This window comes from Argopecten irradians, chromosome 1 (assembly GCF_041381155.1).
Source record: "Argopecten irradians isolate NY chromosome 1, Ai_NY, whole genome shotgun sequence".
Lineage (NCBI taxonomy): Eukaryota > Metazoa > Mollusca > Bivalvia > Pectinida > Pectinidae > Argopecten > Argopecten irradians.
The window spans coordinates 57,221,881-57,248,908 of record NC_091134.1 but is presented as its reverse complement, the minus strand read 5'-3'; the positions used below and the strand labels follow the sequence as shown (position 1 = coordinate 57,248,908).

The following is a 27,028-nucleotide window of genomic DNA, read 5'->3' as shown; positions in this document are numbered from 1 at the left end:
TGTCACAATGAAATGGTTACGATGGTACTGACTAGCACGTGCTCGCGTGCCCTTTACACTACAGGCGTCAAAACTCCCAGAAGATCCTTTCACAGTACGGAATGCCAGATTAATGAAAAAGTGTCCATCATTTGAATCCTCTAGAGTGCGGAGATTGAAAGTACATTAAATGTATAGTACATTTTGACTACTTAAGGCGTTAATGCGGTAATGTCAGTGTCTGTTGTAATTATACGATTAGCCAACACGAATGATATTGACCCAGTTGATGCGGGAGAGATGGAAAGTAGACATTTGTGTAGAAAGTCTTGAAATGATAGAAATGTCCATAAGCCATACACTGGTGTAATAGGAGGATAGATACGGCAATTCCCGCATACCTCCACACGACAAGCAGCGGGCAGTAAAGGAATCATCTCGAATCAGATCCCGTCTACTAAATTGTATTTATACAAAAGGATATTTGTCGCTACAATTGTTGACTGGTCTTAAGGGTGTGTTACTAGCATAGTCCACTTTAGATAACCCCCGAGTTCCTGCTCACTTCCTGCCAGTACTTATTTATCTGAATTAAATTTGATATAGAATTTATTTTGAAAATATGACCACGTGGTTCATAATCAACTTTGTCGTTTTGAGGCTTGACAGTCAACTTAATCAAATGAACCACTGAAATGATTAAAATTACTATGGCACTGTTTCCATGGTTTCCCCTGTTTTGTTTCATAACGATTTTCCTGAAATGATGATCTATGAGATAATTCAATACCCATAAATCAAACGGAAGGAAATTAGCACTTCATAAAGTATCTTCAAACATGTTTAAACCAATGAAAGCCAATTACATTTCTGAAATTAGTTCACAAAATCTCAACTTCAAAACAGAAACACGATCTCGATCTCAGGCAGTTTGTAAAACATTAACTTGTTTGTGTGCAATTTAATGTGTCTCTTCGCGAGAAAAAATGAAGCCTCTTTTAGAATTAGAGTAGAACGCAATATAAATTTCGAAAGATGATTAACTCTTGGGTAGTGACATAGGGAAAGTTTTGATGAAGAACCCAAAACTGACACGACACATAAAATCATTACTATTTTGAGTTACATGAAATGCATGACATGGTCGTTTGAAATTGATATTGAAATTTCAATACGTTCCAAGAAAACAGCGAAAGATTTTTGTCAGAAATCCCAAACCTATTAAAGTCACTCACAAAATAAAAATCAATAGCGAAGCTCTCACAAATACATTCTCAGCATATCCCTGTCACCTATACAGAAAGAAATTCCCGTCTAATACACCACCCTATATGCAAGACGTCTTCCAGTATATTCATATTTCATAATCAATATCTAAAATTCAATTCCAAACCGTGAGCAGATCCATAGAGGAAATTTACATGATCCTCCCGGTAGGATTTCAATCAATTCCATCTCCACTCGGGAATGAAAATCTCTATGTGAAAAAGGAAATGGAAAAAAGTATCTCATTCCATTTTTTGACATAGTGTAGAAAATTCTGTATAAAATTTTGATTAAAAAGGATAAGAAATCATTCAACAAATGAATTTTATCTATTTTTGAATGTTATTGGATTCTTTATTCCTTCTAGAGCAATTGATAAGATTAAATCTGTTATTAGTTCCTATTTCTTTTCATTGCTGGGTAGTGCTTCACGTAGCTTGTTTTCGCAGAATCATAAATTCGTGATTAGCATAGACTGACTCGGACCTGTTGTTATGCTAAATGCCTATAGCTGACCTCCAAGCGTTTTTGTCCTCTTTTTTTTAAAGAAGTCATTTGAAGATAAGGTTGATATCATACCCCTTGACAATTTTGGTTCTTTTCATAATCCTTGTGGTCCTACCGATATCCCAACTCTATAGGTCTGAAGTTAGGGCAATTTAAGATCGTCTATGATACATACACCTCTTCCTTGTATCGTAGTTGTTCATGATGGTTCTGGCTGACATAATATTTATGTTCATTCAATGTCATCATAAATAGCTGCAGCTAGGGCGTTCGAATTGTACCTGCTGCCCAAATTACAAGATTGTAAAAGGCGACTGAATTTAGGATATTATTTTTTCCAAACTATTTTTCTTCTTTTTTACCTCTCACCTAACACCACCACACTTTTTGACCGCCAGTTGAGCGCTTGCCCCTATGGGAAAGACTAATGGTTCTGTCCCATGGCCAAGATACATTACAGTCTATAGAAGTGGTAGTTTTCTGCTGCTGCTTAGCGATCAGCATTAAAGGGGACGACTGGTTTGCCCGTTTTCAGTATGATATGACCGGGTGATGTGTGGTTTTTTTTTATGTCTTTGGTGGCATGTAACTTTTAAGAAAAGGGGCATATAACTTTTAAGAAAAGTTCCACTATTGCGGAGACACAACACGAATATACCACCGCCTCCCAAAACATAGAGACATTCACACACCACAACACAAATATACCACGCCTCCCAAAACATACAGACATTCACACACCATAACATGGAATATCGTCTTTAAATGATCTTGGCTTTAAAACAAATAAACAATATTCAGTTAAATTGATTACAAATTGCGTGGTAGATACACCATGTACCTATTATAGTTGTTTGGTTATTGAGGGGATGTTATCCATGTTCGTAAAAGGCGACTAAATTTAGGAATCTTTTCTCTTCTTCCTAACTTAACTTTCTTCTTCCTAACGTCTCCCTTAACACCACCTCACGATCACTAAGCATGTCGCCGAAGACACTAAACAACACACCCACATTATAATGACAACGGGCAAACCAGTCGTCCTACTTCCTAATGCTGAACGCCAAACAGGAGCAGAAACTACCACTTGTATAGACTATGGTGTGTCTCGGCCAGGAGACAGAAACCAAAGCCTACTTCACAGGGGCGAGCGTTCAACAGAAGGCCAAAAGGGAGGTGGGAGATGGCGTCAGGGGAGAAAAGAAGAGAAAATAATATCGAAATTTAGTCGCCTTTTACGATCATGCAATAGGGGCAGCAGGTTGTGTGCTATGAATGTGCTATTTTTGCCTAAAAGTTAGCTCAGTTTTTATAACCGATACGCTTGTATATATATTGACCATTTTGGGCGTGTTTTGATCAAATCAATTTGAATTTTCAATTTCAATTCTTTTATTTCTTTGAACATTACGGTTTACCAGAAAAGGTGCATGATAATATAAAGTGTAAAGTGTAACAAAATTTAATTTAAAATATAACAAATATATAATACACAAGCACACATAAATATACACCCAACACGTACACAACCGATTTTGTTAGAGAGTGTTTCTTTTCTATTTTCTTTTTTTCTTTTGAAACAGTGTTTATTCCTTTTTTCGTGACCATATAACAAGAAATTTTTCTGTTCCAATGCCCGTGTAAATTCCTAAGTTGTGTGTTATGAATTGTACAAGAATGAATGAGATAAAGTTTATATTAATCAATTCTCCTAAATCACCGATAAAAACAGTATTTTACATTGTTATACACCATGTAGGGTATGAGTTTTACCGATTTTTTTTTTATCTAGACCCCTAAACGAGTATATAGTAACTTTATGTTGTAACAAAAAGTAAATTCCTGTGAAAACAATGGGTGTACTTGTCGGGATGTTTTTTTATGATTTTCTACATGTATAAGCTGTTGTTATCACCAATCTTCAATCGTTATAAATTTGTTGTTTTTTTTTTTTTTTTTTTTCAATCATAAATTGTTGTTGTCACAGTTTTTTTTTAAAGACATCGTTTCTGAAATCCAATACGGAAAGATAGCCGAATAAAGGGGTGCAACTCTTACGAAAAAGTTTGACCGGAAACGTATCAAAAGCAACATGGCGATGTCCATGGGATTTATCTTGAAGAACTTACGACCGACATGCAGGATCGCTAGAAGATGTCTATGCTCAAACGCGAGGGATGATGTATGTAATATTCAATCACAATACCGCGTGATTTGAAAGTTACTAAAATTAGAATGTGATATAATTATGTTTCTCTGGCGGTGTTGTGTGTTCATGTTTGACAATACATGTATCTGTGGATTACTTCAGTCGATATGACACACTAATGATCAAAGTGATGAAGTCATTGAAATTATATTGGTTTAGAATATAGTATCTTATAATATTCAGGTACCCATTACTTGGATTTATATTAGATATATAATGTATAAGTGTGTGAATGTGCATGCTCTACTTTCACTTTACGTATACTTTATATGTAAAACTGTGATGAGTTGATGACATCACATTGACTGGATGTTTAGATTTAAGTACGATTTTCATTATTGCTGTAATTAAATATATCTGTTTTGCTTTGTTTATGTTTCATGTACACATGAATACTTTATATTTGTTAATGTACTAATGCACCTGTTATCAATACATAATTTAAGTCATTTACAGCTACCACGATCTTCTATGGTTTGATTTTCATTATGGCTTTAAAATTTTCTTGCTACAAAGCCAAAACCCAGATCCTAAGTTCTGATATTATTTGCAAAATTAAAAATTGCCAATACCAATATGACTTGCAAAAAAAGCTATATATTTAAAGTGAATAGTCGGGCAAAGAAAACTAGTCTAAATGCGTTCATTGGCCTTCCAAAAGTTCTCACATATTAATATGACGGCCAAGTTCTGCTTGCGTTTCCCAGTTCTGACCATTAAAGTAAAGGAAAGTTGAAAGCATTGAAAGTGAGGCTGCGTGTAAATGTAACCACGGACATAGTCAGCCGGGAGGACGTTTTAGGATTCCTATACTTTAAATTAATTTTTTCGTACGCAGACAGATTTTGGCGAGAGATTTTATTTTTCTATTTCATAAAAAATTATACTGGATACATTCACACCATTTTTACCGACTTTAGCCATCCTTGCCCGACTGTTCACTTTAAAATATGAGACATTGTTAAAAAACCAACAAAACGGTAGTTTTAAAGTCCATTAAATAGGTAAATATATATATCTCAAAGTAGCAATTTCATTTTGAAAAAATATTTATTTTATCTTTTCAATTGATGTTTCATAAATGTTCACAATCCTTAAGTGTTCTGTGTTGGTTTCTTTATTACACAGAATGTCACATTTCCTGAGCTTGTTTTCTCCGGAATCCAGCCTACAGGTATTCCTCATATTGGTAATTACTTTGGTGCTATTAAGAACTGGAAGAAGCTGCAGGATACCAATGACAGAGTCATCTACAGTATTGTAGATCTGCATTCCATCACAGTACCCCAGGATCCTGCCATCCTCAGGTGAGAAAAACTTTAAAGATGCTACTTTTTCATACACTTTTTCCCACTATCATATCAAAATAGAAATTCTTATTCTCATCTTGTTTTTAACTTTATCCCATAAGGGGATGTGAGTGTTACCTCTTCTTGTCAGGAGACGGAGTAAGAATAAAGATCTGAGACACCCTTTTCACAGTGTTGAAATGAAGTTTTGAAATTGAATTTGGTTCAATAGACATTCCACAAATATTCAAAGCATTGTAAAATCAATTGGTAACTTGTAAATCGGACAAACTTTAATGAGGTGATTATTAAAGCCATTAAAATTGTGAGCTTGAATTAGTGATACAATTTAAGTACCAGAGTAAGTGATCATGATGTTGGCTTCTGGTAAATTTCTTTCCTTGTGTACATGTAAGTAGGCCTCAGTTTCAATAAAATAGCTATGCCTTTACAATAACATGTAGAGATATCATTGGTTTGAAAAGTTAAGGATTTATAAGTATATACGTCCTTGGAAATGTCTAAATCTGCCTAATGTCATTCTGCTTAGGTGAATTCCTAGAAGCATCAAATTCCCTATAGCTTCCTAAAAAGTTTTAAATGTTTTTGATTACCGTATTCACCTAATAAGTACCCATGTCCCTATAAGCACCCCTCCCCAGTTTGAGGCCTCAATTTCAATGGCCCGGACATAAATAAAGACCAAAACTATCAAAATTGTATAGGTTTGCACTTTGCTTTGCAATTATTTTGTCTTATTAAGCACCTTTTCATTTTTTTAAATGACCTGGGTCGAAAATGGTATATGGATCAGTATAAAGTAACACTAGTAATATAATATATAGTAAAGTAATATTTGTATTATTTATTGATTTTGCAGGGAAAACATTTTGTCTATGACAGCCTGTCTATTGGCTTGTGGAATTGATCCAGACCGAGGAATCCTGTTTCAACAGTCACAGGTAATTACAATTAGCTCTGATCTAATTTATACCACTAGTTTCACCTTTAAATATATTTATTATATACAATTGTATAAAGTTTATGTTTTCCATGCCTAACCATGAAATTAGGGAGCAATAATGATAGCTGTGTCACCTATGTCTATCCTATCTTGTCTCATCCAATCGTTTTATATGCCATAATGTCCAGTTGTGTGCCATCCACATATCATATAGAGGCAGCAACATTTGATGTTGAAAATGTTATTTCTAATATCATAACATATAACTGTGTAATACATGTCAATCCTACTGTTGGTTGATTGAAGGTGCCCTACCACACAGAACTTGCCTGGATACTTGGCTGTGGCTGTACGCTGAGTCGACTCGAACATCTACCTACCTGGAAAGTAGGTGTCACTCATAAGTTCACTTACTGGTAACAGAATTTCATGTTGTTGTTTGATAGTATTTCTAATGGATAATAGTACTGCATTTTTTCAAAAGTTTAACAATGTGAAACAATATTGTGCCAGTCTTCTGTGTCTCAATACTTTCCTTGTTAATTTCATTGTCTGAATAGAATAAAGCATATATTTATTCATTATATAATGAACCCACAAAGTTACATTAAGTAATATAAAGGGCTTAGGTTGGTTACAAAATCTTTTTGGTGTTGATAATTTTTTCTCCTTTTTAAATCAGGAAAAGTCTGCCGAGATGAAAGATGCTATGCTTGGACTTTACACTTATCCAGTTCTACAGGCAGCTGATATACTTTTGTACAAGTAAGTAAATTTTGGTTTGTGACCACTGTCCAGCTTACTTTTATTACAGCTTTTTACCTTATCTTTCAATCAATAAAATAAAGGGAGGCAACTCTTGTTGGTGATGACATAAGTTTCATTTTACAAAATGTAATATACTAAACCCGTTAGCAGAATTCAGGGGATAGTTTGAAATAATATAAAACATAAATTGCCAATAACATTGTCATAATATCTTTAAATTCTTTTACAGAGGCACTCATGTTCCAGTTGGAGAGGACCAACTTTGCCATATACAACTTGCTCGCGCCCTTGCTAAAATATTCAACAACAGATTTGGACATTATTTTCCCCAACCTGAAGCATTACTGAGTAAGTGCCTACATGAGTATGTGGAATGTTTGTATGGAGTATTCATCTTGCTAAGTTATGTCTAATTTTATAATATCTGTGGAATGATATAAAAATCAAATGCATTGATTTGTGACTCATTTGAAAGTTTAAAATTTGAAGGTAAACTTTATTCATAAGCTTTATATGTACATAAATCAAAATGCCTACAGTTATGTTATAAGTCAAAATCAGGGTGTAATGAGTCCTACAAATGAGTGACGTTGGCTTTATCAATTTTACAAGAGTTATTATTGAAAAGAAAAACTAAAGGGAATCTCATGATGTTGACAATTGAGTTGACAATCTTTGTTACAGAGGTCACTTAACTTTATTTTTTCTTTCTTTCAACAAATATAGCTGAAGCCCCACGAATAAAGAGTTTACGCCACCCAGAAAAGAAGATGAGTAAGTCAGAAGCTAACCCAAAGAGCAGGATAGATCTGACAGACACTCCAGACGAAATCATCAAAAAGGTGAAGAAAGCAGTGATAGATAGTGATACACAAATAACTTATGACGTTGACAATAGACCTGGACTTGCTAATCTGATTGGCTTAGAATGTGCTATAACCGACAAATCGCCCTCTCAGGTGTGTGAGGAAAACTGCACCATCATGTCTGGACAATATAAGTTAAAGGTAGCTGGGCTTCTTGTGGAGGAATTGAATCCAATTCGACTGCAAGTGGAACGCTTGCTGAGTGATCGACACCATTTGAGCAGCATCATTGAAAAGGGCCGATTAAAGGCTATGGATATAGCCGAACCCAATATAAAAGAAATGAAATCGTTAGTTGGGTTTTTATGACAAGTCTTTTTGTATATGTATATCCTGGAATCTGATTTCTTTGTGTCAGTTTGTGATCTGTATTTGACCATATACAAACGTTTTAAACAATAAAATAGAATATAAAAACTCAAAATGTCTACTTCAAGGAATCTTAATATAGATAAGTAACCCCATTGTCATGTTCTAATTAAACACTATATGCTTAGCAGTAACGAAGATTATAAATAAGGGGACAACTTATAGAGCGTTACTCACAAATGTTAATAACAAATAAGTTCGAAAATGAAACAATGTAAGATGTTCTTGGCACGCTTCATTATTAGTGAAGTACGTTTAGAAGATCAATATACTACAATACAAAATATGACTGTTTGTAGAATACCATCCGCCCTTGGCAATCTGCAATCCACAAAGTGCCCATTTGTATGTTGATCCTTTCATGCAATGACAATATTCCCTGTTTTTCGTAAGTTAAAAGTGATAAATTAACGCTTAAAGAGACAGAAAATTTACTGCCGCATTATTAATGCTTCATGCTTACTAAATTTAGGCCAAAACATCTTTATATGCCTTTCTTATATTATTCTCCGACACTTTTCAACTCGGAAGCGCACCCTCTCTCCAATCGCCAACACACAATAGTAAATGGAAACTACTGTCGATATTTTATTTTGTAACTCAAAAAACCTACAAAAGGATGATTTAACCTGCGTGGCGTTGTTCAGTCAAAAGGCAAGTTTATCTGAAGTCTAATAATTGACAACATTGCAGCTCATCAAAGTCCTATCAAATGACATAGTTGATCTAGATGTAGCCCACTGGTGAAATCACGTTTTTATGTTCATTAATTTCCATGTGATAGTTGTATAAGTACATTGTATAATGTCTCTTGATCAGCTGAACATTATCAGTATACTATCCTACCTCGTTAATTACATCAATAAGATTCGTATTTCTCCTTCGCGGCTTTAAAAACTACATGACTTAATTAGGACGAAAATATGAAAAAAAATGAGAGTTTTTACTAACAAAAGCAACCTTATGACTCCAATGTGCATTTCCCACTATAGGAAAAACCTATTTTTTCTCAAAATTTGTTTCGTTTCACAAAGAATGTTTCCCATTTACCGATTTGTGCCACTAAATTTGCTTAAGTTCACTTTTAGACGCTAGCTCATTGAAGCATGGCTTTTAAAAGTGAAAAAGGATCCTCTTCACTCAGGGATGGGTTTAATTTGTATCCAGTGTATCTTATGATAATTCGGCAGGTGGACGAAAGACAGGCGAAAACCAAACTATATATTGCCTTATTATTAGATCCATCCTTCTCACGAATATGCACATATATATAATAAATATATAAGAAAATATGATATGCATTTATTATATATACTATAAGATAAGGTTATGTGTCATAAGTGGATAGATGTGACAAAATGGTCGACACAAAGGAAGTACTTCTTGAATGTCGATATATAACTCCATTGACCTTTTCTTACATGTTTCAATTTATTATGTGGATGAACGTTAACGAAAGTTAAAATAGAAAGTATTTTGCCGAACGATTATGGTAACATGTTAAAATCTTTTAATACTTGAATTATTTCATCTGTATTACTTTCACGTGATGAAATGATATCAACATCCGTCATAAGTTACAAGAGTTGGTATTGGGTCAATGACGACACGTCGTTTGCGGCCTTTAAATGACCTCCTTGTGGTCAGGTGACCGGATGAACCTCCATTTTTCTCCGATGTTTGAAATGAATCCAAAAGTTCCTGTCGCATTTTTCGGTTTTCTAAATCCCCACATTCTGAGCAGAACCGTTTCCCTAATACGTCACAGAACTGTGCACGGGTTCCTCGAATTTTGACGAATGACTTTTTATGTTTTTTACTTTTTGGCGATGTAATTGACACACATGGGAGCTTTTTTGAATTTCTTGTTACGAACGCTTCAGTGTACTTGTCGCTGACGTAACGTCGTCTGCATTCGTAGCACGTAAACAGATCTTTGTTGACGTTCGGGAAATAAACTTCGTCACGTGCAAATTTCGAGATTTTTCCCTCTGTCTGGAAATCCTTCATGACGTAATGTCTTTCTGCCAAATCCACATAGTTAGAAATATTTGATTTTACTCTTCCAGACGTTTCTAATGGAGGGAGCATAATTGAGTTTTCCCGTGTAACAAGCTTATAAAGCTTGTCCACTTTGTCGTTGTATATGCCAGTTTCTGGAATACATCCATATTTGTGAACGCCTTGCTGAAAACGATTCTTTCCTGATTTCCTATTTCTCCATAATTGTGACTTATCACTAAGCTGGCGAGGTGACAATTTCGAGCATCTAATTTGAGATTCTACCGAAAGTGGAATTTGTAATGGAGGTAAACTGTTGTTCCCAAATAAATCCAAAAGTTCACAATCTTCTTTAGAGCTCCAGTTGTTATTGAGAAAAACGGACGGAAGCTGTAGTTCTCGTTTTTGGTTTGTCCGTTTGATTCGTTTGACATCCATGTCTCCTTCTATACCAGATTCACGTTTATGGTTTTCATCTCTTATTCTTGTGGTACTTGTGGTACGAGTCACTCCTGTATCAGATTTTTACATCATTTACTACTTATTTCGGACTCATTCACGTATAAAACACATGTATACAAACACATGTATACAACCACATTTATAAAACACATGTATACTATAAACAAATTTCCAAAGCACTATGTCCTGAATGAAAAGAGTCCAACATTGGGCTGCACTGATATGGTGAAAATTTAAATTTGTCCAAATGAAGTTATAATTTCATTGGCGTTAAGCTTTCAGCGTTTTTATTAAATATATACATGTCCTGCGGACCATATAGTTAGAATATGGTTAGCATGTGATTCCAGTTGATTTCAACGTTCATCTTTAGTTTCAAAAGGCATAAATATCTATCCATCCTAACAGTCCATTAGTTTGCTATTCCTATAATCCATATCACTGGTTATTCGAATTTTTCTTCATATGCCCGTTTTAACAGCTTTGTCGGCACTACGTACGGTATACCTTTTCCAGCGAACTGGGCCAGTTGCATGTTGACATGTTAACTGATATGGCCAGTCAAACGCAGAAAATTCAAACCTATCCTCAACAGGTTCACCTTTAGTGTATGAATGTACCTGTACAGCTTATACCGATATACACGAATGTTTAAACTCCACGAGTGTTTGATAAATATTCTCATTAAGTCCTTAAATGCCTGTGACTTTTACAGATAAGTGTATGGTTGTCCTATGCCGTGGACGTTATATAGCCACTATCTAAATGCCAAATTAATATACCCTTGTAAATTCGGCTGCCTTCCACTAACCGTGCCCCTTCAAAATACCTGGTCAGCTTCACGCTTAATGCAAATATGTTTTACCAAACCCTTTTAATCATAAAGCACTTACAAATAACGCTCCATGTATTAAGTAGTAAGAACTTTGAATTTTACCAAAGATGTTATTTCCGTGTTTTACTTTTAAATTGAAAAGAAACAATCTACTAAATATGAGCATTGCAAATATAGACTTGAAGAGGTTTTGTGGTCAAGTTTACACCTGCTCCAAGTCACACTATCGCTCCATTAAAACCTTCTCTCCATTGACCACAAATATTGACACCTCATGAGCGTGAACTTACTTTCTTTGTAGGGTCGTCAATAAATTATGCACATGGATTTAGGCAGATATTTTTCTTCAAATCACAATAGCTAATGTATGTGCGAGTCCTTTCAACCGAAACACAATCAAATTGATATTTATTGGAGGGATAAACAAGATTTGCAAATATATACATCAATATTTTTACATCTTTATTAAGATGAACTGTTAATCCGGTAATGAAATTTAAATCCTTTTTATCACATTCAGCCTCAAAACGTTTTATCAATTACAACGGTAGCTTACTTCACGACAAACAGAGGTCAAACGTCTCCGTTAGGTGTATTAAGGCAACACCATGTTAATTCTCATGTTTTTGTACTATAAATGTCATGGCAGTTTGTTTGCTTCAACCATTTCCTATTTTCACCAATAATTATTTCTTTGCGCCAAACTAGTAACTCCTTCCTATGAATTCAGTGATGAATATTAAAATGGACAGCAGTCTGTCCGGAGTAAACAGATCTATATATTATGGAGAATATTGGTTATTAGGATCTAGAGTTCCCTTATCACATTTCGAACTTCTTTATAATGCGTGTCAATCGGAAGAAAACAAAGATTGACATTCGAGTGATGTTTACTTGATACTTGTATAAAGTATCGGGTTTATCAGGGTCTATATATGGCATTATAAAGAAGTACAAATATAAACTTTGGTTATTATATAGATTCAGTATTATAAACTATAGACAGTAGACGTGTATATAAATGAGCCCAAACAGGATGTTTTGTTCGTTTTGATTGATACGCTTGTGTAGTAGTTGGTTAGTCAGAGTCTATTGATAGAGTAATCATTTGTTCAATTAATGGATTGATTGGTCCATTGATTGGTGTGTTGCTTGAGTTGGTTTATTAATGGATTAATTGATAATTTAATGGATTGATTGATAAATTAATGGATTGATTGATGAATTGATCCTTTATCTCATTCATTTATTTATTATAGTTCATCCATCCATCTATCCGTCTATCCATTAATTCATCATTCATTCATTCGTTCGTTTGTTTATTTGTATATTATTTGCTTGGCCTTAGCTACCATTATATCGAATTCATTATTACCCTGTACCATTTTGATCATGAATTATATTGATATGTTGATTTTTTACGTTCGTTTGATGTCACCAGATAATGTTCATGTAGGTGTAACCGTATACTTCACTTAGAAATCTCGTGAATGACGAATGCATTGAATGAATTTAAATTACATCATTATTATTGGTCTTTTGTGCCAATTCAAATTATAAACTTTTAAAATCTGAAAAGGCTAGTATGCTTAACGATTTTTTACTCGTAATAGTTTTAAAAAACATGCTTTAAATTGAAATGCCTCACATTATTAAAATGAAAAGTATACAAATTATTGGGCTTTATACTGAAATTATACAACATTTTGATAGTACTTGTGCATGAAAACGTAAAACGTTTCGGTTTTAAAGCTTACATATATACACAAGTAACTTTTATTGAAATTGCAATTTCAAGGCCTTCAACTGCGGAAAATTTGTTACCAATCAGTTTGGTTAAATCTGATATTTACCGCTTGTTTATGAGGAAAGCAAGTTGGCATTGAAGTGCCGTTCCTTTTTGTGTTCACCAAATTAACTATATCTAATTTAAGTTTAATTCCGTTTATGTATCGTGTTTATGACGAAATGGTTATCTAAATATCATAAAACTATGGGTAGTTCACCTTCGGTGGAAGTATATAAAACATATTTTTCAGGTTACTAAATCGTCCATCCATTATTATTTTAAAAACCTTTAAATCTCATGAAAGTATATGGAGATATATAGATATTGTGTATGTCAATATGAAAATCCATTAAAGTGACATGGGAAAGTGGATACATAATTACTAATTACTAATATCATTAACATCCGTCTATAAGACTGTCAAGGTCGTTTGTTTTCCTTATCGTGGCCTTGTACAATGTACTTTGTACATTCAGTCCATAATTGAGCGACAATAAGGTTGTTCTCGCCACCATCGCACCGCCATCAGGCTTTGACATGTGGTCATCCTGCCTTGCAAGTGACGTCATTAGGTACAAGGAAGACGCTTTCATCTAACGTCACATTCTCTATGTAGACAAACGTCTTCTCAACACCGTCCACGTAAACCCTACCAAAAGAACATGTACAAATTACAAAACTATATAAGTTTGTGTTTTTCAAGTGATAATATTAATATTTTGTGAATGATAGCACTCAATAATGGCACAAAAAATGTGAAAATTTGGCGACATGGGTAAACTTACTATGGTAACCCGATGGTGACATTAATTAATCAACTTATTTGTATGGAAGCCCGATTGTGTCATTGATAGCTGACATGTATGGCAGTTCATTGGCAATGTGAATCATTTTACTTGTATGACAGTTCATTGGCATCGCCAAATCTTGCACAGCAGCCCGTTAGCGATGTTTCAAATCGTCTTACTTGTACGGCATTTAATTGGCGATGCGAATCTTGGCATTGCGAATCATAGTACAGCATCCTGTTGGTGATATGAACGTACTTGTATGGTAGCTAATTGGCGCTATAAACTTACTTGTATGGCAGCCCGTTGACAACGTGGAAGAAGTAATCATTTGTAAAGAGAAAGTAGTCTGCTCTCCAATGGTTATATGTGGTGAAGTTGTCCTTCACTTGCTCAATAAATTCCAACCCTGGTAACAGCGGGCTTCGCGGATACAGCGTCGTCATGTTGCTGTAACATTGCCAACAGAAAATCCAGAAATAAAATAAACTTCTGAAAACGTTGATAAAATATTTAAAATCTGCTTAATCTTTTTATGAACATTGTTCTCTGACCCATACTTACTATACAGTGCACTGGTGATAAGGTTTTGTTTGTTCTCTGACCCATACTTACTATACAGTGCACTGGTGATAAGGTTTTGTTTGTTCTCTGACCCATACTTACTATACAGTGCACTGGTGATAAGGTTTTGTTTGTTCTCTGACCCATACTTACTATACAGTGCACTGGTGATAAGGTTTTGTTTGTTCTCTGACCCATACTTACTATACAGTGCACTGGTGATAAGGTTTTGTTTGTTCTCTGACCCATACTTACTATACAGTGCACTGGTGATAAGGTTTTGTTTGTTCTCTGACCCATACTTACTATACAGTGCACTGGTGATAAGGTTTTGTTTGTTCTCTGACCCATACTTACTATACAGTGCACTGGTGATAAGGTTTTGTTTGTTCTCTGACCCATACTTACTATACAGTGCACTGGTGATAAGGTTTTGTTTGTTCTCTGACCCATACTTACTATACAGTGCACTGGTGATAAGGTTTTGTTTGTTCTCTGACCCATACTTACTATACAGTGCACTGGTGATAAGGTTTTGTTTGTTCTCTGACCCATACTTACTATACAGTGCACTGGTGATAAGGTTTTGTTTGTTCTCTGACCCATACTTACTATACAGTGCACTGGTGATAAGGTTTTGTTTGTTCTCTGACCCATACTTACTATACAGTGCACTGGTGATAAGGTTTTGTTTGTTCTCTGACCCATACTTACTATACAGTGCACTGGTGATAAGGTTTTGTTTGTTCTCTGACCCATACTTACTATACAGTGCACTGGTGATAAGGTTTTGTTTGTTCTCTGACCCATACTTACTATACAGTGCACTGGTGATAAGGTTTTGTTTGTTCTCTGACCCATACTTACTATACAGTGCACTGGTGATAAGGTTTTGTTTGTTCTCTGACCCATACTTACTATACAGTGCACTGGTGATAAGGTTTTGTTTGTTCTCTGACTCATACTTACTATGCAGTGCACTGGTGATAAGGTTTTGTTTGTTCTCTGACTCATACTTACTATGCAGTGCACTGGTGATAAGGTTTTGTTTGTTCTCTGACTCATACTTACTATGCAGTGCACTGGTGATAAGGTTTTGTTTGTTCTCTGACCCATACTTACTATACAGTGCACTGGTGATAAGGTTTTGTTTGTTCTCTGACTCATACTTACTATGCAGTGCACTGGTGATAAGGTTTTGTTGGTGCCGGAAAGATGTCGTATTCCTTCCCGTTGTCATAGTGATACAGATAGACATATAATGGAGGTCCAAGGTGTGAGCAGGCGTAGCTGAAACCGTCGGCAGCAAATGTGTGATTATCTTTTCTATCTTAAAAAGAGCAAAAGATAGTTTTATATGGAAGGACAACATATACCAATACGTCCTCTACTCTTGATTTAACCCTTACACATTAGCGAACATATTGGCGAACACTAGTTTTTTTTACATTCAATAGCACAACAATTGACTTGGGATAGCGAATCATGTGACATGTTTAGACTTATATAACTTTTGAGGATTATCTGTTTCTTCTGACGAACAACAGCTGAATATTACCTTCCGGGATACCGTAGCTGTCGAGTCTCATTCTGTGTGTACTGCCATCTACGTACCATCCCATAGGGATATATTCCTGCTCAGTCTGCACGTACACGCATGCCTGGAGAAAACATACATTAATATAGAAATAATACAGAATGGTTGTTTGTTAATTCACAATGCAACCCCCAAATTACGTCTTTTTGCATTAGATTCATTGCATATATTGGTCAAAAAAGTATCACCTCTTAAATTTCTATAATTTCTTTTCGTCGCCTGCTTCTAACATCCAGGTGATAAAACTATTAACTTGTGGGTTTTTCTCTCATTAGAATATCCAGAACACTTTATTGATACACAGGGGTCTTAACACACACTGTCGTCCCATTTCCACAGCCATATACGAAGAAGAACCACTTCCGGTGGGTCTGGAAGTTAGATAATCTTCGATTCAATCGCTGACCAGTACATTTCTACTCAATTGATTTAGTGTTTTAAACATGTAAAATGTAAATCAAGAAGTGGTCTTACCTTATAAGTCGTTGGCCACTCTGGTGCGTTGATTCTCAGTGTTGTGGAAATGGTAAAGAGAATTGATAAGAACTGTATAATTAATGAAATCATTCTGCTTCATACATAAACAATCAATGTGTTTGATTATTGTAACTGTACACGCATATATAGGTTATATACACGTACACTATATATATGATAGATGGGTCACACCTGTACCCGATAGATAACGCTAGTGATCACAGATTTTATTCCATGATAACAAGATTAGCGATTGTTAGATGGACCTCAGTCGGGCTAGCTGGTATAGAAACACGTTATCTAATAGGATGACAAAAGCCTACATTATTCGTAGAATTGCACTAAAATGCGCAGTACGTATTATTTATGGAGTCATCTGTGCATAATGAAAAACAACTTTGTTTCAGTAATAAAAGTGTTTTAGAAATTTAGAGATAATGTCCATTACCCGTTACGGGCTTTAATACTCGCAGTTCCTAGGTTGTAGTTTCTTCTCCATAAAATACAACACGTCATTGACAAACTAACGACAGATCTTCAGATTTAAGAGAAACACCAACAGCCAATGTCGTCTTTCAGTGGTGTATTGACGAAAGGCAAGTTTGAAGATTTATATTCTATCTAATCTCAAGTTTTCGTGCAAAATATGAAAAAGGTTGGCCTAGATTTTAAACAAAAAAGGAAAAAGAGAAACGTGGAGGGAAATGGAAATGTCGCATTTATTATCGATTCCGAAATAGCTGTACACCAACAAGGTTTTTAAAAAGACTTTGCAGAAAATGTTAAAAATGTGTGTTTTATAATTCCCGCGATGGAAACTTTTGATTTTGAAGCGTTTAATGAACTTTGGAGATCACATTCACGTAAACGCTTTACTGTAATCATGGGTAATAAAGAGAGTAGAACTACTATTAATAAAGTTGGAGAAAAAGATACTGATAGCGAAAATGATAATGAAGAGGATCTTAATCCGAAAGAGATGAATCGCCAACTCCAGTAATGCCGTATAAGACGGAGAGACGGGAACTATCGTCATTAATGGTCGAGGTACTGTAGAACTTTTAAAAAGGCAAATCCCGTGAAATGATATGTTCTGGAAACGACAAGACTTTAAAATTATTTACTTAGATTGATTTTACAACAGGTCTATGAAAAAAACCTGTTAATGCTATTCGATCATAATGTTTGTTATAACGACGTCATTGTGTTATTTCAAGTCAGGCTGTTTTCACAAAAATATTTCTATCACTAAGATTTAAGGATTCACTTGAAGTTGAATATGTTATGGAGATTGACACACTCAGAATTTTGTATTGTATATCTCCACAACATAATAATATATTCAAATTAATCTTTGTAATGTGAATCATTTACCTGTATTTTTTTTTTATTGGTGGACACTTTTCTCTTAGAAATTCAACCATTAAAATGTGACGTTATAAACGGCGACGTCATTTTTTACGTTGTGGGCTAATAACTTCATTTTTAAGCCAATGGGAATGCTTCTTACAAGCAAGATTAGAGTATGAGACTGCAACACGAAAAGTTAACATGTTTCCTGATATTGTTAACGTTTAAAATTTATTGTAACCATTGAACCATTGAAATGTTCTTGATATAATATTTTCAGAAAGTTCGGCGATGTCTGGACTCCATTCCGCTGCCCAGATCCATTCTTACTGACGAAGTGGTAGACAGACTGACCACTCTAGTCGTGGTCAGGGATTACCAAGCTGACCAGGATGTCGTTAGTCAGGGTCAGTGTTGTTAAGCTACAATAAAATGCATTCATGTCGTAACTGTTAAATAGTAAACCGTTATCAAAGTTTTTGGATCATTTAGTAGATTGTATTTTAGTGTTTTGTAGAACATAGAAAAGTTACCGACACTTATTTAGCATTTTATTCATGTTACTGGTAGTCGTTCGTGATGCTTTGCTAACTCATAAAGTCAGATATTGGTTTTTGTTTGTTCACAGGTTCGACATCGAACGGAATCTTCATCATTGATGATGGTCATGCAGAGGTCATGACCTTGTCCGGAGAGGTCATTGCAGACTTATCCACGGGAGATTACTTTGGGGAAGTCTCTGTTCTATACAGTGTGCCCTGTACTGCCACAGTCCGATCAACCGAAACATGTCGGATTCTTCTTCTTGAGGAAAAGGTTAATCAGAAACTGCTTGGCAATGTACAGGTCGAGTTAAAGATGATGGATTGGTTTGTTGGGAAACGGTATATTCCAGTCAGCGCGAACATGGACACTGGCAGAACAGTACGGAGGATGGTATTCAACTGTCTCAAAAAGGTGCTTGATGACAAATAGAAAATCACTTTAACTCATGTAGTCCATGTAAAAAGCGTCCCGCTAGATATATTCGAAACTTCATTGAGAAAACGCAATAAAAATAAATCTTGTGAATATCGTAAACTATGATGCAGAGAATTTTGCAAAAAAAAAAGTTATGGAGAATAGAAATTTCTCTATTTTGGGCACCCTGACACCAAACTTCGACATTATGACAGATAGATGTCTGGTTTAGGGCCAAAGCGCACTACTACATGAAAAGGTGGAACTCGCCGACACCATTTGGTATCGGGCCAGGTCACCTCCTATTCAGACTGCTTACACAATATAATCATCGAGAATCGCCTCTTGCCTTGGTCTTTTCAACAAATAAATGTTAACACGCATGCACGTTCTTTTGTTTTTTTCCTTTCAAAGGTCCAATTTTTAGAGAACTGTTAGATTCTTCATACTATAGGCATATATTGGCTTGCTTTCTTTTCATAGGTCCAAGTTTTCAGAGAATGGTCAGATTCTGCTCTAAGGAGCCTTGTCTTGGAGATAAATCCAGCCCTGATCGTCATATACCCACCCGGCTCCGTGGTAGCAATGACCTCCGACCCGCCAGTGATTGTAAACGTCATCATCAGGGGGAGGTAACTCACAAGAGCATTTTTTGGTGGGGATGACTGTCAAAAGGGGTGACGGGTCATAAGATAGGATATTCTTCTTAGACCTATTTATCAGTATTTCCTAAATCGATAGTCGATACACAACTTGAAGTTGAGGGACAGTCAGTGATTGTGGGTACTCCCGTGAAATGCGTTCTTGGACACAGTTTTTAAATATAACCAAACTATTTATCAATTATTTACGCAGGTAAAATTGAATTTATGAACGAATGAACGAAAACTTATCAAATATACATGCATATACAATGAATGTAATTGCATTTGTTGTAATAAAAGTACTGTATACCTTTGTGGGTTATTTTTCGATGGGTATTACTTTATTAAAATTATATTAATCGGTTTAGTTTTAATGCAATCTTGATAGCATTTTCTAAGATGGAACATATAGGTAAGGAATCTCAATCCTCTCTTCAGGGCGGTTTTCTGTAGGGATGATAAAGTGACCTTGACGGAAGTGGACATACAACGTGACCCTGTCGTCCTCGGAGAGGAAGGTACAAAAGATGATTAGAATAATAACAGCTGTCATAAAACGGAACCTTATCTGACACTTTATAAGAAACCTTTTGAATTTTGAAATTTATTAGAGTTTTTTTTTCTCCGTCTCGTTTGTACCATGCCAAATTGTCACGAATGGTTTGATGCAGATCAAACCAGATTATGATGCACAGATTATGTTGTTTAACGAAATGATAGCAGTTGTCAAAAATGGAACCTTTTACAATTGATAGGAATCGTTTTGAGTTGTGATATTTATTAGAGTTTGATTCTAAATGGAATATTTTTCTCCGTCTCGTCTGTGCCATTCGCTTTACATCGGCTTTGTGTGTAGATTGCCGAAATGTGCAATCTGATTAAAATCACTACGTTTGATAAGAGGATCTGAGAAAATCCCACGAGGGGTCATGTCTAGGTGACCTTTGGAAATGGCCAATCAAATTGCTGCCTGCAAAATTTAGACAGTGAATTTCAGGGGACAAAATAGTTTGAAAAACTGTCATAATTATTTTCGTGTGTGTAGTCATCTCGCCCTAAGAGCACAATAAAGCTAACTGTTTATGTATACTGGGACGAAATGGCGTTATTAATTGGCGTAGCAAGGTGTAGAAAAGTATTTGATCTTAAGTACACGTGGTATAAAGGTCATCCGAACATGACCCCTAATGGGATGTTGTCAGATCCTCTATCTAACTGTGTATTATGTACATGTATGTTTTGCTATTGATCCCTTTTGTATGGATGTAAGGAAGCAATAAAGTTGAATTGAATTGAATTGAATTGAATTTAACCGAGTGGTTATAAGGATCTATATTTCAATGAGACTGCCGAAATGTGACGTGTGGTTTGATGCAGATTATGTTGTTCAACGAAAAATATTAGCATATGACGAATTAAGAGGTGCAAGCTTCGTGTCTTCTAGACATGACCCCTCTTGTCACAGATGAAGTTTACAAGACCTATAGGATTTTACAGGCTGTAACGGTTTCTGCATCCAGATTTGTTTCTAACTTGATTATACTACGCTACACTTACAGCGTATAGCACTGTAAACTGCGGGTCTCTGACGTTGTTATATTTAGTCGTTACGAATCCTGTTCATTTTAGGGATACTACTGGGATTAGAGAATACAATAATGGTCCGTGCGAAGACTAGCTGCCAAGTAATTCCTATCCGAGTGGAATGGATTCAAAATATCATTCATGATGTAAGTAATTGTTTGAAAAAGGTTTTAGCACTGTACCTTCTATTTTCGGAGTGACCAGATAACGATATTGCCAACCGGACACGACTGATTTCCACAACTCAAGTTAGTTCCCGCTTTTTTGAGGGGAATGTTTCGGGAATCTTAACAGAATTTTAGACGCACATTCAATTAGACTTTTGACTTTTTAAAAGGATTTACGTGTAGAGTCCCCATGGTATTACTTGGAAAATAAGAAGAGATAATGTCAGTTTTTCATTTGACTGGAAAGAGATATTAATGGGAGACATCTAGATCCCTCTGAGAGCTCTCGTACTCACACAGCAAAAACACTTGGATTAGTCCATACTTGAAATGTAAACACTTGCCACTAAGATGTTGAATTTTGGATTATGTTTTGATAAGGTATCACAACAGTTTGCATGTTTTCTATGATCTGTGGCACGGCAGTAGGTGTCTGTATAACTATAGAACAATTTAATTAAAATTAGACTTGTAATACGTTCCAATACAATTATTAGATTGAACTATAAAATCCAAAGCCTTTGCCACTAGTACCAGAGACCCAGGAATATTTTAGAGTAGACATACATTTAGGGCATATTAATTGCGTCCACAAAAAAGTTCAAGTGATTTGTCGGTCCATATTTCTATCAAATATCTTGAAACTTATATCCATCATGGTAATGACAATCTGCATTACACATATCTTATGATTCAAGTTGATGTTATGTTCCGTTTTCTCCTTTTTTCCATCACTGGAATTGGAAGCATCCAAGTGAAGCTGGAGCTTTTTGGAATTTCTGGAAGGAAAAGTGGATGGCTCACGATAAAAAAACCTCCAGAATACACTCCAAGTATCCGGCTTACCTACAATTTGAGGTATAATACATCAGGGCGTCGTAAGGATATTGGTCATGGTTTCCTTCCTTGTTTTCTAGAGAACATTCTTTTGTTTGAGATGCGTTTCACATCAAACGGATACTTTCTAAATTATGTATTATTTCAATATCTAAGTTATTCCTATTCATTACCAAGTGGCGCGAAAACTTTAAGAAATAGATTTGGGCAAACAAAATAAGATATTGGTTTCCATGTATCTGTAGGTGGTTCTCCAGCTGATGAAACAGAGTGCGCTGTTCCGACAATGTTCCGACAGGTGTTTGTACAAGTTATGTCTACGTGGTGTTCCACGAGAAGTGTATCCTGGTGAACTTGTTTGTTCAAAAGAGGAATACGGTAAGTTAAATCCAATAATTGTCTTCGTCAGTTCGTCAAATACACTGTTATATCCATAGAAGAAAGTGAGCTCGGTCTGGATGCATATGGTATTCAGATTCCCAATTCACAGCCCATTTTAGCTCACCTGCCCGAAGGGCAAGTGAGCTTATGCTGTGGTGCAGCGTCCGTCGTCCGTCCGTCCATCCGGCGTCAACTTTTCCATTTAAACAACTTCTTCTCCAAAACTTGCAGACATAGCGTCCTGAAATTTGCCTTATAGCATGCTGGGATGAACGGTTACCAAGTTTGTTCATTCAAGGTCACAGGGGTCAAATAGGCTAAAGTCTTTAAACCACTTCTTCTTAATAACCAAGAGGCCTAGGGATTGATATTGGGCCTGTGGCATGCTGGGAGAAAGGGCTACTAAGTTTGTTCAAATGCATCACCTCCAAGGTCACAGGGGTCAAATAGGCTAAAATTGTTAAAAGACTTCTTCTTAATAACCAAAAAGCCTAGAAACCTGATATTGGGCCTGTGACATGTTGGGATGAAGCGTTACAAAGTTTGTTCAAATGAATGACCTTGACTTTCATTCAAGGTCACAGAAATCAAATAGGCTAAATTTTTTAAAAGACTTCTTCTTAATAACCAAACAGCCTAGGGACCTGATATTTGGCCTGTGGCATGCTGGGATGAAGGGCAAATAAGTTTGTTCAAATGAATGACCTTGACTTTCCTTCAAGGTCACAGGGGTAAAATAGGCTCAAATATTTAGATGACTTCTTCTTAATAACGAAGAGGCCTAGGGATCTGATGTTGGGTCTGTGACATGCTGGGATAAAAGGCTACCAAGTTTGTTCCAATGAATGACATTGATGTTCATTCAAGGTCACAGGGGTCAAATAGGCTAAAATCTTTAAACCACTTCTTCTAAATAACCAAGCGGCCTAGAGACTTGATATTTGGCATGTGACATGCTGGGATAAAGGGCTACCAAGTTTGTTCAAATGAATGACCTTGACCTTGATTCTTGATTCAAGGTCATCGGAGTCAAATAGGCTAAAATCTTTAAACGACTTCCTCTTAATAACCAAACAGCATATGGACCTGATATTGGGCCTGTGACATGCTTGGATCAAGGGTTATCAAGTTTGTTCAAATGAATGACCTTGACCTTCATTCATGTCACAGGGGTCAAATATAGGCTAAAATCTTTAAACGACTTATTCTTAATAACCAAGAGGCAAATGGCCTCTAATGTGCTTAGGCATGATATAAATTCTTATTTACTCTCCTATTTGTTAAGTATGAACCATGCAAGATTACCAAATAGCAGGCGAGCGATTCGGGCCCATTGGACCCTTGTTAAAAACGTTTATTGGTATATGCATTTCATTGAAAAAATGGCCATTACAATGTCATGTGACAGAATTTTCTGTGTATTTCATCTACAATTTGTAGCATTTCCAATCAAATTTGGATTGATAAAGCAAATATGCTTAGGTTCTGTCAAAACTGATAACCCAATGGCCTTGTATAGACCATTGTTCAGCATCAAGATATATTGTGATGCATCAGCTGGCTTAGTTTTTAGGTGATCTGACCCAAGAGTCATGTGCTCTGTGTCATCATGCAAGTCCCTGTACATATGCTTTTCATTTAAGGACTTCTTCCTTATAAACAAAAGGTGCAGAGCACTGAAATTAGTAGAAAGTAGCTACCAAGTTTGATCAATGTACAACATTGACCTTCATTCAAATGTCACAGAGATCAAATAGGCTAAAATCCTTAAATGACTTCTTGTTAATAACTCAAATAGACTAAAACCTTTTTATTAACTTTCTGTCAACAACTATTAGACCTGGGCCTAAATATTGATATTGAGCATGTAGCACCTACCAGAATGAAAAGCTACAAAGTTTGTTCAATACATGACATAGACCTTCACTCAAAGACACAGGTTTCAAATAGGCTACAATTTTGAACGACTTCTTGTCAATAACAAAAAGGACTAGAGACCCATTATTGGGCCCGTAGCAAGTTCAAATGAATGACCTTGATCTTCATTCAAGGCCACATGGGTCAAACAATCTTAAGTCATTTTAAGCAACTTCTGACAAGTTCAAATGAATGACCTTGATTTTCATTCAAGGACACATCGGTTAAACAATCTTAAGTCATTTTAAGCAACTTCTGATGAATAACTAAGAGGCCTAAAGGCCAAAGGTTTTCCCACTACTGTACACTTCCATGTACTTTGAGGCATTGAATGAGTTCATGTATATTTCTATGATAGATGTAACATTTCCTTATTTTTTTGAAGTAGAGATATATTTTACAGACCAACACATATTTGTACTGATCCTGAAGGGAGAGGCTGAGTTGGTGACAGAACCCGCTTTGGACTCGGAATACATTTTAGGACCTGGTCAAGTGTTCTGTAAGTCATCATCTCGTGCTGGCTGTATATTTTCTGTAAACACGATCCCATAATTATGGAATACTCAAGTGTTCTTTAATCTGCATAATTACAATAACAATATAGCTACGAAAATCAATTAAATAATGATACATGTTTGATCTTGATCTTTTTTCACATTTCTAATTGTTTTCTATGTAAATGATCCTGGTTTAATATAAAGAACATCTTGAACAATTCCTATATCTACACTTCATAGGTAAATTGTTGACTTTTGGTGCAGGTCACTGTGATTCGATGGAAAGTATTTGTCAGGTGGAAGCTGTAAGCCACTGTCTGGTGGTCAAACTGACCAAGAAGGACGTGTTCGGATCCCTGGAGTCCTGTCAAGACTCAGTCCTTACTTATCCCAGGGAATCAGAACATCGTCTATCCTAGAACTTGGAGGGCCTTGTATAGACCTTAATCTTGGCATCGTCTATCAAAAACTATGATGGCCCATATCAGCCGACATGGCAACTGCTTTACTAAACTGTAGTTGTACACATATTTGTGGTGAATGTTATGGCAACTGCTTAAGTAAAAAACACCTGCCAACATGTTTTGTCATTTTACTCGTTTGGCAACTGCTTTACTAGAGTAACTGTTTTGTCATCCTTACGCGTGGCCCATATCAGCCGTATGGGCGAGTGTCTGGCTTTTGAGACAATTAACATTCCACATCGATATCTAGCCAAGTTTGACGCTGTACAGGTGTGCTGATTAAATAATCTTTGAAACCAAAACGATATTTTATGACACTTTTATTGGTAGAATTATTGGTAGGTGACGAGAACAAAGGTTGTACACACTGAAGCATTATGTGGCTAATGTTCACGTTGGAGTGAAAGTATGCTTTCAGTGAAGTATCTCAATATATGGTAAACAAAAGTTTAATAATTATTTTTATTCATCTTTGATAATATCAGGTATTAGGTGGAAATTTGGGTTTTCCCTAGATAGGGGTATGAAAGATTTAGCTGAATTGAACGCCTGCAATGAATTTGGCTGTGAATTAAGCTTCTCTCATAGCTACCAGTCTCTAGACTACTACATGTCTGATTAAGTTTCAAATAATCTAATGAAGAGGAACTCTGCCGAGAAAGTCTTATCAACAACTTAGGGTCTGGTGGCCAGTCTATTCCCCCCTACAAGCTATCATTTGATTGTCCCCCTCATAAGGCTGTATCTTCTCCCCATCCGGCTTTGACAATTGTATATGTACTTTATCTACCGTACAATAACTTGTTGCCACCAACGGGTATGTTATTTGTACATTAGTATAATCAACTTTGTAATAAAGTGTCATAAAAATATCGTTTTGGTTTCAAATGTCATTTAATGAGCACATCTGTACAGCGTCAAACTCGGCTAGATATCGGTGTGGAATGTTAATTGTCTAAAAAGCCAGACACTCGCCCATACGGCTGATATGGGCCATACGTAAGGATGACAAAACAGTTACTCTAGTAAAGCAGTTGCCAAACGAGTAAAATGACAAAACATGTTGGCAAGTGCTTTTTACTAAAGCAGTTGCCATGACATTCACCACAGATATGTGTACAACTACTGTTTAGTAAAGCAGTTTTCATCATAATCATTTTCTTTAGTCCAAACTCTATTCTTACCCGTTCAGGACCAAGAGAATTGTCGACAGATTTCAACATCTTTAACTGTACCTGAAGCATCAACTTCAGACTTAACCCTTAGACAAACATCTAATTCTGGGAGCTCGGTTCCTTACCAATCCCGATAACCTAAAACACCAACTATGGATCTGAACCTAGCTCCATCTACCCGAGATAAAGGACACCTAATTCAATAAGGATATTTTGATACATATTACTTGGGTGTCCTTTATAGACAGGTTTGAATGTATAAGTACATTCCTAACAAAAAATACTGGTGAAATGCCAAATTTTATGAGTCTACCAGGTT

At 35.8% G+C, this 27,028-nt stretch overlaps 4 protein-coding genes across 4 annotated transcripts; 2 read left to right on the top strand and 2 right to left on the bottom strand.

The window, feature by feature from the left end:
• Nucleotides 1-3,352: 3,352 nt before the first annotated feature.
• Nucleotides 3,353-8,809, top strand: LOC138334948 (tryptophan--tRNA ligase, mitochondrial-like). The gene is made up of 7 exons (XM_069283828.1): nt 3,353-3,934; nt 5,090-5,268; nt 6,131-6,212; nt 6,521-6,601; nt 6,897-6,979; nt 7,212-7,330; nt 7,709-8,809. Exons 1-7 carry the CDS (start codon nt 3,845-3,847, stop codon nt 8,155-8,157), a joined length of 1,083 nt encoding a protein of 360 aa, XP_069139929.1. The 5' UTR covers nt 3,353-3,844; the 3' UTR covers nt 8,158-8,809.
• Nucleotides 8,793-10,743, bottom strand: LOC138335133 (uncharacterized; the record flags this gene model as incomplete). Its single annotated transcript, XM_069284115.1, has 1 exon — nt 8,793-10,743. A coding segment is annotated over one exon (966 nt), but the record flags the coding sequence as incomplete, so codon positions are not given.
• A 1,213-nt stretch (nt 10,744-11,956) lies between these two features.
• LOC138334958 (uncharacterized) lies at nt 11,957-16,947 on the bottom strand. Its single transcript, XM_069283837.1, has 5 exons — nt 16,728-16,947; nt 16,215-16,317; nt 15,830-15,986; nt 14,384-14,542; nt 11,957-13,953 (listed from the first exon to the last, which is right to left on the bottom strand). Exons 1-5 carry the CDS (start codon nt 16,818-16,820, stop codon nt 13,848-13,850), a joined length of 618 nt encoding a protein of 205 aa, XP_069139938.1. The 5' UTR covers nt 16,821-16,947; the 3' UTR covers nt 11,957-13,847.
• A 641-nt stretch (nt 16,948-17,588) lies between these two features.
• On the top strand, nt 17,589-25,638 carry LOC138310903 (uncharacterized). The gene is made up of 10 exons (XM_069252232.1): nt 17,589-17,777; nt 18,361-18,487; nt 18,709-19,037; nt 19,524-19,672; nt 20,123-20,202; nt 21,314-21,414; nt 22,183-22,293; nt 22,518-22,650; nt 24,974-25,072; nt 25,335-25,638. The coding sequence occupies exons 1-10, from the start codon at nt 17,730-17,732 to the stop codon at nt 25,487-25,489; spliced, it is 1,332 nt and encodes a 443-aa protein (XP_069108333.1). The 5' UTR covers nt 17,589-17,729; the 3' UTR covers nt 25,490-25,638.
• The last annotated feature ends 1,390 nt before the right edge of the window (nt 25,639-27,028 follow it).

What these genes read in the sequence shown, in the direction of transcription:
- LOC138334948 (XM_069283828.1), top strand. Translation starts at nt 3,845, where the DNA reads ATGGCGATGTCCATGGGATTTATCTTGAAGAACTTACGACCGACATGC. An exon ending in GCTCAAACGCGAGGGATGAT is followed by an intron (nt 3,935 to 5,089) that starts GTATGTAATATT and finishes TTTATTACACAG; the next exon opens with AATGTCACATTTCCTGAGCT. An exon ending in AACATCTACCTACCTGGAAA is followed by an intron (nt 6,602 to 6,896) that starts GTAGGTGTCACT and finishes TTTTTAAATCAG; the next exon opens with GAAAAGTCTGCCGAGATGAA.
- LOC138334958 (XM_069283837.1), bottom strand. Translation starts at nt 16,820, where the DNA reads ATGATTTCATTAATTATACAGTTCTTATCAATTCTCTTTACCATTTCC. An exon ending in AGTGGCCAACGACTTATAAG is followed by an intron (nt 16,318 to 16,727) that starts GTAAGACCACTT and finishes TGTTTTCTCCAG; the next exon opens with GCATGCGTGTACGTGCAGAC. An exon ending in GTCAACGGGCTGCCATACAA is followed by an intron (nt 13,954 to 14,383) that starts GTAAGTTTATAG and finishes TTCTTTTGGTAG; the next exon opens with GGTTTACGTGGACGGTGTTG.
- LOC138310903 (XM_069252232.1), top strand. Translation starts at nt 17,730, where the DNA reads ATGCCGTATAAGACGGAGAGACGGGAACTATCGTCATTAATGGTCGAG. An exon ending in AACGTCATCATCAGGGGGAG is followed by an intron (nt 19,673 to 20,122) that starts GTAACTCACAAG and finishes TCCTCTCTTCAG; the next exon opens with GGCGGTTTTCTGTAGGGATG. An exon ending in TTGTTCAAAAGAGGAATACG is followed by an intron (nt 22,651 to 24,973) that starts GTAAGTTAAATC and finishes TATATTTTACAG; the next exon opens with ACCAACACATATTTGTACTG.